The sequence below is a fragment of the Alosa pseudoharengus genome, unplaced genomic scaffold (assembly GCF_046254945.1).
Source record: "Alosa pseudoharengus isolate Yale_2024_CS ecotype anadromous, Long Island Sound unplaced genomic scaffold, YU_APseudo_1.1 YU_APseudo_1.1_scf_10, whole genome shotgun sequence".
NCBI lineage: Eukaryota > Metazoa > Chordata > Actinopteri > Clupeiformes > Clupeidae > Alosa > Alosa pseudoharengus.
Genome location: NW_027468565.1, coordinates 16819551 through 16833036, shown reverse-complemented (window position 1 = coordinate 16833036; position 13486 = coordinate 16819551). Strand labels below are relative to the sequence as shown.

Genomic DNA, 13486 nt, shown 5'->3' with positions numbered 1-13486 from the left:
AGCATGTTTTTTCACAATGGAGGCCAAATTAGTAATGTTAAATACAAAAAGGTGCATCTGCTTTGTCAGCACTAAGACAGACCCTTACAGTTTGCTAACTCTGTCCTACAATCTCAGTGACTATTGAGCTGTGTAGACAAATACTTTATGCCATAATAATATAGTTTTGATTCTCCTAACCACTAAAAGTCTCTGAATTCCGTGTCTCCATTCAGACTGTTTAAGAAAAGCTATTCCCCCTCGTTCTGTGATAATATTTGAATATAAGGCGGTTTAATATGAGTGATGTATAAAAGGGATTTGTGATTTGAGAAAAAGGAGTGAATCTGAGTTGCAACATTGAATCAGAAGGTATGTACAACTACTTGAATTAATTCTACAGAGTAAACAAACAAATAACTCTTTTTGAGGTACGGAAAAATCAACACATCACAATTCAACAATCAACTGCTAAGTCAAATCTACTGCATTTTGATTTAAACGTGACTGGTCACATAAAGAGCATTCTATAGTGTGTAATGTACAGTGAGGAGCCATTATTCCCAGCAAACTGTACATCACTGACACCACAGTTCTCTCAATCACCAGCTGCTTAATTCAAAGTCTTGTGCAAAGCAAGAACTGTAGCCAAAGCTTGACTTTGAAAGTCAGCTGACTTTACCATATCTGGCACCATGTTCAGTCACAGGATTCAACATGCTAATTTACAGGAAAGACAGTCCCAGTGTTCAGGATGCCTACAAAATGAATTGGGTTTGTTTGTGTTTGGAGTAAAACATAGTCGAATTCAGCCATAAATATGTAAATAAGTCAATTCATTGAAGCAGCAAAAATGTCCTTTCTAAAATCACTCATCTTGGTGAGATGGGTCTACTGATGAATGTTGCCACTCTTCTGAGTGAATGATTGATAATCCAATGGACTATCCTCTCTCAGTGTCACTGATATTGTTCCTGAAAGTTCCCGTTCTCGTAGTGGTACTGGCCTTCCTCGTCCTCCTCCTCCTCTTCCTGTGTGGTCACCCCTCGTTTCTTCTTCCAGCCTTGCTTACGTCCCGAATCGTGGTCCATTGTCGTGGCGCCATAAGACTTCTTCCTGGCCGAGGCCGCCAGGGAGCTGTCGCAGCCTGCTTCGCTGTCGTCAGCGAGTTCGTCCTCACCAATGATGCCACACTTGTCCTCGCTGGTGCTCTCAGGGTCGGCCCACTCCTGCTGGTCCCCTGAGGCGAAGATGGCATAGAAGATGACGCCGGTGTAGTGCACCATGGATGCAATGATGAACACGTGCTGCCACTCCAGACGCGTCTGCAACACAAATGAGTTTGTATTATAATCAGTCAATCAAAGAATACATAATTGATGGGGTATTTTGGGGGATAGTCAATTTTAAACACAAACACACACACACACACACACACACACACACACACACACACACACACACACACACAAAAGAATAGTCACCTTGTTCTTGGTCAGTGCTCCCACAATGAGTGGACAGACCATTCCTGACAGGGTGCCGACACCATTTGAGATCCCCATAAGGATACTGGCGTAGCGAGGGGCAATGTCCAAGTGATTCACATTAAAGCCTGATTTGCACAGTAATGTGGAGAATGACAAGTTCATACAAATTCTTCTGACAGACATCTATATTTTCATGAAATACAATGTTTACTGCATAAAGGGTGACTGAGAGTTAGAGCAAATAAACAGTTTACTGTTTTTTCAAGGGGTAAAATAAATCTGTTTAAACCTACTGGGTGCTATGACCATGAGGATTTATTCAGACAAATCACTTCAGTAGAAATACAGGCCCACACACCATACTTCATGTAACACTCCACCAGGTGATAATAGAACCATAAAGGCCACATTTACATTTAGATCATTAACATGAATCAGCACCATTTTCAGAAACAAATTGCTCTCTCACACAAAGGAAGCATATAAGAAAAGCCTTTCAAGGTCCAGTTCACTATGTGCCTGGACATCCTCATGAGAGCCTGTCCTACCTGAGATGGCGAAGCCACTGAATCCCACGGCCAGCACCAGGAAGGAGATGGCCACTCCTCGAGTGTGGGAGAAACCCACCACCAGCAGCAGGGTGGCCTCCATCCCAAAGCCTGCACACACAAGATCAACACCTCAACGTCCCTGGGTGGAGTATTTAATATGTCAAGTAATACCATTTAGACTTCTAATTGAAGGGACTAATATTATTATATATAGAGATATAATCCAATAATAAACACAAATTCAATCAAATAGTCTCACTGACATGCATATGTGGTACAGCAGTAGTCACAAGTTACTACAGGACTGTCAGAAAGCTTCTGTGACAAAGATGGGCCTGTTTCACTTTATCACTCTACGAGTCTGAAAACTGGTGAATCCACGGCGTTGTTTACTTCACTCACCTCCACAGTTCATGATCTTACGGACAGCTGTTGTGGACAGGATCTTATGGGTGCGAAGGTAGTCTGCCAGCTGGCCTCCAATAGGCACCACTATGGTCATCACCATGTGGGGCACTGCAGAGAGAATCCCCACCTGGAAAAGACAGACAGCTCAGTCAGTCAGTAAGAGTCAACCCATTAAATACAATTTACTACCCACAAATGCTATCTACTATATGTACATGACTACCCACAGTTACTTAAGTTTTTTCAACTCAATTTGAGATGACATGACTTGACATGTTAGGTTAAGTCTCCTGCATATTGCTAGCAGCTCCCTGATGATGAATAGTAAAAGTAAGGGGCTGAGGGGGGGGGGGGGATTACTTTTTTGCCGATTGGGATGTCTGGTGATGCATATCATGTACCTTGCTGATGGGGAAGCCAAAGACCTCCTCGAAGTATGCTGGCTGGCTGATGAGCAGCAGATAGAAGGTCCAGCTACGGCAGAAGTTGGCCACGATGATGGCGTACACAGGCATGGAGGTGAAGAACCTGCGCCAGGGAGTCTTGAATTTCTGGCAGAAAACAAAGACAACCACCATAGGTTCTAACCATGCCAAAGTAAAGTGCTGAGTCTTGTTCACAGAATCAATTCATTAGGTACCCTAGGTTCTAACCATGCCAAAGTAAAGTGCTGAGTCATGTTCACAGAATCAATTAATTAGATACCCTAGGTTCTAACCATGCCAAAGTAAAGTGCTGAGTCATGTTCACAGAATCAATTCATTAGATACCCTAGGTTCTAACCATGCCAAAGTAAAGTGCTGAGTCTTGTTCACAGAATCAATTCATTAGGTACCCTAGGTTCTAACCATGCCAAAGTAAAGTGCTGAGTCATGTTCACAGAATCAATTCATTAGATACCCTAGGTTCTAACCATGCCAAAGTAAAGTGCTGAGTCATGTTCACAGAATCACTTCATTAGATACCCTATGTTCTAACCATGCCAAAGTAAAGTGCTAAGCCACATTCACAAAATGTATTTACTGGGTTTCACTAGGCATCAAATGAGCTTGGTTTATTAGGACTACATGAGTGGACTGTGTTGTGTTGTGCTATGCTGTGGGGTACCACCTCAGTGGCACTGATCATGTTGTTTCCATCCCCGATGCTGGTCTCGATGAATAACCTCTCCTCTTCACTGATGGTGGGGTGGGATGCTGGACTGGTGTAGGACAGCAGCAGCCAGAAGATGTACCACAGGATCCCAAAGACACCTGAGCAGCACACACACACGTTACACTGTCATGCTGGGTGTGGGCCCAAAGCATAAAGATGCTGCAATATGCTGTAATTACATTGTAACACATAGTAATAACTGTAACATGCATCATTCATTCTCACTTTTACACTAGTGATTTATCAAAGGCATGAAATATGGACTCTTCTAAAAGAATGAAATTCAGTGAAGAGATACAGGGAGTAAATTAAAAGTGCTTGGGATCTGCCCTGCAGTTTATCTGATGTTCCATTTTGTAAATGTTCTGAAAGATGAATGAGCCAGGAGAACAGGCAGGAGAAAGCTCATTTGAGTCAATTAATCTTCTGATTAAATCAGGTACGATGTGGAAGACGAAGAGAAGAAGTTGAGAACAATGTTGTTACAGCTGCACCTGCAGTTTAGATCTAAATCAACCAATTTAATGTAGAAGACTCTCTCTCTCTCTCTCTCTCTCTCTCTCTCCTTCAATCTCTCTGTATCTATATCTAAGTCTTCTCTCTTGTGTGTAAACATATGCAACATAATGTATAAATACAATGTTTATTATTAGAGTCGAGTGTTCAGTGCTGTAAAAACTGTCCTCCAGAGCAGGCTGAGGCATGACTAGTCCCTCTCTGTACTGTGTGTACCGGTACTGTGTGTCTGCACTGCTTCTTGTCTTGTGTCTCTCACCGTATATGTAGAACACTGAGGGCCACCCCACATACTGCACCAGCACTCCCGCCAGGGGCATGGCAATCACTGCGCCCGCGTAGGACCCTAATACACACACACACACACACACACACAGAGGCCTGTCAGTCAATCAGCACGGCACAACACATCAGCCACGCTGTCATCAGCGAGGGGAGGAACAGGAAAGACTGGCAGGTTCTCCCTGATGACAGATGTATGCTGTTTTATTTGTATGTTCAGACTTTAATCAGGAGGCAACTGTGTAAAAATGGAGATGTGGTTGAAAACAGCGGCACAGCGGTTTGTGAGAGAGCAGCTGTTTGGCTAGGCTAGACGGAGGTGAACCCACGAGGGTGGCGTCACCTGCACCCCACAGTACGGTAAGTGTTTGTGAGGGAAATGAGGTTTTAATGAAAAGCTGTTGTAATGTATATTTCATTACTTGGTGCAAACACACACACACACACACACACACACACACACACACACATGTCCATACACACACATACACATACGCACACACGTTCATACACACACTCATGTCTGTTTGGAGTGGGATGGCACCACGAGTGTGCTCTCGGGCTGTGGGGAGAGTGACACTTCATTTGGCTGAATATGCGAGCGCCTTTTCCACAGGAGCGGGCGAACCGCTGTGTGGCCTTCTCCATTCAGACGCGATGTCAAGAGGGTTTTGAAAAGCGTGGGTTGCCATGGTAGCAGTTTATTGAGGGGCTGGGTGTTATGGGGCGGTGGTGGCGGTAAGTGGAGAGGGGGAGCTGGATGACAGACAGTCATCTGCAAAACAAAACACACAGCCGGCCTGCTGGGCGGGTTAAAGCCAGGACGGCTCATCTGGGAGGGAGAGCTCAGATTAGGTGGCCCTGGAGCACATTTCATGCACCTACTGTAGCGGTAGACTACATTACCCATAAGTCTATGCTTTGATGTATGCATTAAGTTTCGGTTTCACTAGTAATAGTGATACTTCGATGTCCAGTCTCATCATTATGCACCTACAAGCTCCTCATGAGCACACTAAACAATCATGTGACCATAGTGGGAATGAACAGTTGGGAAAACAGCCTTCACAGAATTAATGCATCCTCTGAAGTCATAATTGCTTATTTATGGATTACTAGGCCAAAGCTCAAAACATTGTTATTTTCATTTGATTTTGATATGGCAATGAAATACCTCATGTAGAAAAGTTGAGATCCCTGCATAGAATTCATATCACAAACATGATTGTTTTCAAACACTTTTTACTTCATAACTTGTAGATTTTCTCCACTCATGCAAAGACTTGGAAGGCGAGGGAGGGTTCCAACTCACCACAAAATGACGTGGTGGCCAAACGACTTCTCTCCAACGGAGGAGCCCATTTGGCCCACAACCCATGGCATGCTGGGTAAGTGACACCCTGTGACAGCAATGTGAGCAGGGTCAGAGGTCATGGCGCTGTGCTACCTGAGTATGTGGCAAATTAGTCCTGCTGGGAGGGTTATTCCACGTGAACATTAGGTAATGAACTTGTCACAATTGTCAGAGCTTTTAATCAGAACAAATGTATAATTTATCAGTATTATTTTTCAAGCCTCAAATATATTATTGATCAGTTCATTGTAAGAGTATTTAAATAAAATGATGTCTTCATGATGTAAGACAGAAGGAAAGAGATTCACTAAAATATGAGAAATAGTTGTAGACATTTCTTGAAAGGAAATGTTGAAAGTGCAGTGTTTATAAGACATTTGCATACACATTAGTCTGTATTGACTGATGGCAAAGCTCTCTGCCTCACAGCACATGTTTGTGTTCACTGACACCAGCCACTCATCTATAATACATGTGACTCTGGCAGGAACTCTGGCAGGCTTACACTATGTCTCCAGGACACTTTGTTTGTCTGATGCACCAGAGCACCACTAATACATTACAAGATGTGAAAGACACACACGATTTCTCAGTCAATGTAACTGATCTGGTGTTATGATCAATTACAATGATCTGGTGTTATGATCAATTAGGCTACAATTGCATTGCAGATTATAATATCCATATACAGCTTCTATTCACTAATATAGATTTAGAGATTATAATGATCAAGATCATGGCGTATGATGTATGTGCAAGCAAATGCACAACATACACATGCTTGAATAACAATAATCTGTAAGTAAATAGTACTTTTTGTCAGTATTCTAGTGCTTATGTTCTGTGTCCTCACCTCCACCAAGCCCTGTAGGATGCGGACGAACATGACGCAGCCATAATGCACCCTCGCAGCATGCGGGATGAACATGTTGAGTATAGAGGTCAGGACGATGGCTGCCCCAAACACCCTACAGAGGATATGTTGAGTGCTGGTTTAGAAGTATGAGGTAAAAATATATACCATAGCGTTCCATTCAACAAGGTTAGCTATCTGACCATTCTCATTAACCTACAATTATTACAGTGGAATAAACTGAAGAAAGACTTAATTGCTTGTTCCACATTGTTTCCTTATTGTATTTTATACATTTATTTTTAGTTATTTGTGGGATCTTCTGATTCTGATCTTCAATAATGCGCATAACAAAGCTTGTTTCCATATGACAGCATCAGCATGAATGACAGCAGAGGGTGTTTTTCACCAGATGCTGTAGTCTCTAGCTGCATGCCTGGCACATTAAAACCAAATTAAAACCAAACAGAGAAGCAGTTGTCAGCTTCTGCTGGATGACTACGCCTCGCCGTCTCTCACTCATATCCTGTTCTTTGGCGCCCTGTCCCGTTCTCCCACTGTCAGCTTGATTGGACATTTGACTCCGGTAGGCTACGGTTAGCACAGCAGCCCAGACCAGCCTCGAACCAGTCACCGGTGGTCTTGGGTGATGAGATCTCTTTATCGCCTCCCACACTCTATCTCTCCCTCTGCTGCTTTCCTGCTCTCTCACTTTCTCTCCCGTTTTTTTTTCCAAAACAAGGTGTAAGTGAGACTTGTAATATTGCCGTGGCTGGTGTTTCGGGAAGAAATCAGAGGCAGGATCTTTCATTATTAACTCTGTCAATGACGTGTCCTCCTCTCCTGTGAAGCTTTTATTACACAGACGCTATCTCGCCATCAGTTCCCCTCACCTGCAAGCTGCTCAACATTAACCCTCTCAGAGCACTCAGCTATTCCACTGCTGCTCTTAGGATGCATCTTTGTGGTGCTTAACTCTACTGTTCCATCGGTGTGTTTGGATCATTACGGCATACAGTATAGTGCCACACCACGCAGTGATCTCACCTGTCGGCAGCCAACTTGTTGGCTATGAAGCCTCCAGGGATCTGTGTGACGATGTAACCCCAGAAGAAGGATCCGTGGATCAGACCCACTATCTCAGGGTCCCAGTTAAACTGTGCTGGCTGGGCAACAAAGGGAGAAGTTACATAGAGAGGAAAACACACAGATAGCATGATCTTTAATAAACTACACTTTGAGGAGTAAGAAAGTCATGATGGACTTCGGTGCATTTTGAAATCATATCCTATTTCTCATCATTGTCAACATTTCAGGCCCTAATCTAAATGCTGGGCGAACTGCAAAGTCAGTCTTATGTGCAAAGTTCTTCTACATGAACAGCATCGACAGTTTTTACCTGACCCATCACTGTTTGTGCTTTGGATCTTTAGATTTAGATTTTGCAGTTATTAAGCAAGCTTTAGTTAGACTTTAGACTATAGGGCCCAAGTTTAAACTTTATTTTGAATGTGCTGAATATTGACTATTTTGATATTGTGCTTGTCAGATCATTACCTGCATGACAGCTGTGCCGTTGATGTAGACGGTGTTGTTGTTTACCATCTCCACAATGGCCACGCCCAGATTGCACCGGATGCCAAAGGAGATGCAGAAGCCGAGACCGCTGAGCATGGCGATGATGTAGCGCTTGGGCAGCCCACAGCAGCCGCAGTCCAGCAGCGGGGCACTGCGCTTGGGCATGGACACTGGCCGCCCATCCTCCGTCAGCTCTACCAGGTCCTCATCCACATTGCTCCCATCAATCTTCCTGTGATGGACAGTAATCAATTAGGCTATCCTTTGTGAGACTGCAGGGCATTGTAACACTGCAAGCCCCATGTTGAGTCATTTTAAAGTGTGAATTGATCTTCATAACTTCAACTACAAACATATTATTTCACTTTGTTATGACACTAAGATTATTAAGCAGGCACCATTCACTGAAGTATCCTGGAACATGTTTAACATATACCTGATTACCATACATTTGATGTCATTGTACCAGGACATGAACAACAGTGAATGTATAAACAATGCAATTATTGCAATTCTTCCAAGGCACTACTCTGGAGTTGTAATAATAGAAAAGTAATGCACTCTCCTGACTCTCTCATCATAATACAGAGGGACTTCTGGAGTGTCGAGAGAGACCAGGAGACTCGATCATGACGTGTGTTTCCTGTAAGGGTCATGGCACGTCTCTGAGTCAGCCCTTCACCTCCATCCACCCGCCTGCATCCTCACACCTGTTTCACTACTGCTCTCATCGTCTGCAGCTACGCGCGGGAATGGCTTTCATCAGATCTCCCTCACTCACACCTGAGTTCCCCTCAGCAGACATACTGAGGTGGAGCAGTCGAGCTGATGGAGGCCCTGTCAAAGGGCAGCTCTTTCATGAAGCAAGAGTGAGGCACTTTCCCTGGTGCACTCTCTCTCTCATCACACATACAATAGTGGATTTGTGTTGAAATGTTACAGTCAAAACTGATTGAACAAAGAGACTGTACTTTACATCTTTACTTTCTCAACACTTTACTTTCTCAACAAATGATTGTGCCTCTCTATCAATAATCTTACACTTACACACTCTTATTAGGAACCCTATCTGAGAATAGACCAAACAGTTGATTGTGATCAGGAACAGGAAATGGTGCTCACAGCCACATCTCTCCACTCACCAGTCTCACTCTTGGTTCTCATTAAAGGTAAAAAAGGTAAAAAAGTAGTTGAAATTGTTAAATTAATAACTTTATTAAAAAGCACACAGTAAAAAGGTTTAAATGAAAACAAACTGTACAAAAATAACTGTCAAATAAAATCAGACTATTAACTATTATTCATAACACAGAAAAACAGCAGTAACAGAACCAACTGAAGTAGTATGCCTCACACCATATAAAGCACACCTTATGTATTTCACACAGCTCAAAAGACTCTCTGTCCAATAGACACCTGTCAGATTGTTCAAAACATTAACGTCCATGTTTAATGTTTAATCTTCCTTTTGTAATTCTAACTGAGGTATGAATAACACAGATAATGTAAAGACGTGATGAATTATCATTAATTATTTACAAATAATGACATAACGGGATCAAACTACATATGTAATGCCCTAAGAGTGACAGCTTGTGTTCTCTACATCTAGCAATATTATTTCTGTATATTTGTGCCATGATTTTGTGTAATTGCATAACAAAAAAATTATAACAGACCAAATTTTGAAAACCCTGTCAGTGTCAAAAGTGTCCAAATCCAGTATTTATTTTATTTTTCTCTTTCCCTCTTTACATTGCATTACATGTCATTCCAGTGTGTATGTGAAAGAATTACTTGTGCCATTTTTGTTTGTTTTTGTCTGTTCAGTGGAATGGAATTTATCATTAAGATCTTGGTTACAAATTACAACACATTTTAAAGTCTGAATACCATAATCAATTATGATTAAGTCTCTAAATAATGAAGGTTGTCACCATAAATTCCGAGTTACCTTCTGGAAATGGACCAGGTCGCCCTAAAGGCATTCAATTCCTCTCTTCCCTATATAGTTCCTTCAGCCTCTCTGTCTTTACATCTGCACAGGGCATGTTATTGACATGGTTGTTAAATACACAATTTCAAGTAAATATCTTTATGCATTTAGTTAAAAAAAGTATTTCACATCATATAACAGAGGGGGGATCCTTCAAATGACATTGTTATAATCACTTCCTTTGGTAATCATCACTTTAAAGCTATAGTCTATCCATATTTTCTTCATTCCAGTTTCACAGATGGGAACTTGCAAGTGTTTTATCTCTGAACAAAAGAATATGGGAGTGTTTGGAAGACCTCTCAATCACCCATGGAGTAATTTCATACCACTACCGGATATTACCTGAGATATCAGCGTTTATCTCCTACACAAGACAGCAATCGATTTATTAAATGCAATTTCCATATTAGTTGTGCCCTTGTGAAATTATGTATCAGATTGTTGCTTAAAGAGGATTACTAGGCATACTTTTGACATATGTTTTCATATTGTTTTACAAAACTGAAAAAAAAACATTCATTTTAACCTCACCAGAGGAGAGTAATGAATACACCAGTCTGCTCCACAGCAACACAACATACAGGAGAATTTCACATATAGTTCTAAATCATGATAGGGTGGTGCTGTCTGACTTAAAGCTCTAGGCAAGCATAGTCTTATGCACCCCCTCCATCACAATGGCTTTGAAAAATGCATGTGTGCTGTGCTATCCCCCTGCCCACATTATGCACAGACTTCAGCACCCTAGGCATCTGCCAAGAACTGCCACTGATTTTGGAAGTGTAGTTCTTTTGTGATGGTGAGCTATGGTCATAAAGTGTTTGTAATTAATATTTTGAGATAAAAAGCCATTTGAATATAATATGTGAACAATCGGTATTCATATTATACTCTCATCAGTGTAAAGGAGATATTGGCCTTATCTCCTCAATATTTCAACAATTTACAAAACTTTATGAATAAAGTGTCATGAACTTCTTAAGTAGAATTATAGGACCTTTGGTACATCACCCCTCTCTGTTTGGAGTTATTATCTTCCTAATATTACATGCTTTTTGACAAAGCTGTCTTTCTAAGCACATTTTCTCACTCTTTTTACTCTCTCTCTGTCTCTTTCTCTCTATCTCACACACACTCTCACACATACACACACACACACACTTACTTCTGCAGGTTCCCCAGTGAATCTCCTACAGTATTCTTCACCTCCTCCTTCCCTGGCTTCAGCACCCGCTCCTTCAGTCCTGCGAATCCTCCGAAAGGCATCTCGCTCCTTCTCTTGTCTATCCGCTTTTCACACAGAACCCTTTAATGTCTCCAGCTCTCTTGTGCTTAATAAGACACCCAGACCGGACTGACTCTCTCGTGATATCCTCTAAAGGCCGAGATGGTACATCCTTGCGGTACTGGACGTGGGTGTCTTGACAGGCTCTCTGGCAGGTGTGTCCATGCGGAAAAGTCGGGCTGTGTCAACCCACGGCTCCCCTGAGGGTAGAGACACACCACACAGAGAAGGGAGGATGGAGCTTCAGGTAGTCCTGGCACGTGAAAGTCAGACTGTCCCTTACAGACCAAGCATCTAGGTCCAATCTCTGAATGACCGTATTCCAAATTCTGAAAGTCCAATGGGTCAGGGGTGTTGCAAGGAGAACAGAAACACAGGGAGAGTCAGACAGGGAGAGAGAGAGAGAGAGACAGAGACAGAGAGAGAGAGAGAGAGAGAGAGAGAGACAGGGAGGAAAAGGACAGATGTCTGAAGACCTTCTCACTGGATCAACATGTTGCTCAGTTTGCGTCTGTTGCCGTAGCAGGAGTGACGGACCACATGAATGCTCACCTCTCTGGCTAACAATAGAGTTTGAGAGGATGTTGGATACCTACCCCCCCAAACCCCGCCTTCTATGGCCTCTCCTATCTGATACCAATGCAGGAGAATAGGAGAACGAGGAGATTCAATATTGAAAGCAGAATGGGGAACTAACACAATCATAGTGGCTGATCCTACATCTGCACAAACATATGTTCTATGGCATTTGGTTTGCTACATGTGATATACCTTTGGGAGAATAAATGGCCATATTCTATTATATTTTTGACATTTACTTCCAAGCTCTATATAAAAGACTGTCCTAACCATGCAGATTCAACTCTTGCTGTCTTAGTATACAGTAGTAGTTGGAAAATGCTCAACATACTGTGAATCTTATGTAATTTATACATTGAAGGACATATTAATGAAATTTACTCACAAGTGCAAATCCAAGAGCAGTATGTCTCTCTTCAGTGATACATGGTGTAAAACCTGTGGTCTGATTCAGTATAGATATCTCATTCAATCTCATTCCATAAATGTCACCTTATTTATTCTGCCAATACAGCTTTGTCAATGAAGTTGTGAGGAACTCATCAAACTTTGACTGCCATCTAGTGGATACATGAGAAGGAACAAACACAAAATATCTGGTGGCTCCTTGGGGTTTGCAGATCTACATTGGCAACATGTATCTTGATTTTCACTGTTTTTCATCTACATAAAGCCTAGTTGTTTGAAAATTATCGGAATCTTATTTTTCAACTGAAATTAAGTGCTACAACAATCACATCCACAATGAGCATCAGTCCAGCGCGGACTATAACTTCATTTGGGGGTGAGGAAATAGTCTGATGCATTCCTGAAGATTGTTTTGACCAATTTGACAAGACAAGTATAGGACACAAGAACATTGTCAGAGAATTTGTGGCAACAAGAATATTAAGGGCTACACTTCTTAATGACGGTTTTAGATTTAGTTTGAATGATTGGAGCTGCTCTATCAAAAGCAGATTTCACCATCAGTTGTGTGATGGTTCTAGAGTTCAGTATTTATTGTCTTGTTTATACTAGTATAACATATGGGTATATATAATATGTAATATGTAAGTATACCTTGGGTCCCCTTGGCCTGGGTCCAGTTTTAGAAATTCATCCCATGTTTTTCTTCTTTATTAAAATCCTGTTTGAAAATGACAAATCATGAAAAATTGATTGTCATCAGTCCAATTTCATCACCGTCTTCATAGTTTTGCTATGAATTTATTTTTTTTTAGATTAGATTTTTAGATTCAATTAAACTTTATTGTCATTTAGCAGAGTACAGGTACAGAGCCTTTTGAGGGGGAAAACACCATTTAAGATATCAGTTAACAGAAATAGATTTATAGCATGAAATTGTACACAATATATACAAATAATTAGTATAACTGTCCCAATGTTTTCCCAGTGTCATGTCCTGCCACTTCTACAAGGCCACATAACAAGTGTCCTTTCAGAGAAAGTGAAATCAT

The 13486-nt window shown here is 41.7% G+C and overlaps 1 protein-coding gene across 1 annotated transcript; it reads right to left on the bottom strand.

Annotated features, from left to right (window-relative positions):
- Window positions 1-938: 938 nt before the first annotated feature.
- slc17a8 (solute carrier family 17 member 8) lies at window positions 939-11428 on the bottom strand. Its single transcript, XM_076300829.1, has 12 exons — window positions 11328-11428; window positions 8143-8395; window positions 7633-7751; window positions 6586-6700; window positions 5691-5778; window positions 4356-4442; window positions 3536-3678; window positions 2827-2976; window positions 2420-2552; window positions 2015-2125; window positions 1464-1591; window positions 939-1304 (listed from the first exon to the last, which is right to left on the bottom strand). Exons 1-12 carry the CDS (start codon window positions 11426-11428, stop codon window positions 939-941), a joined length of 1794 nt encoding a protein of 597 aa, XP_076156944.1.
- Between the last annotated feature and the right edge of the window lie 2058 nt (window positions 11429-13486).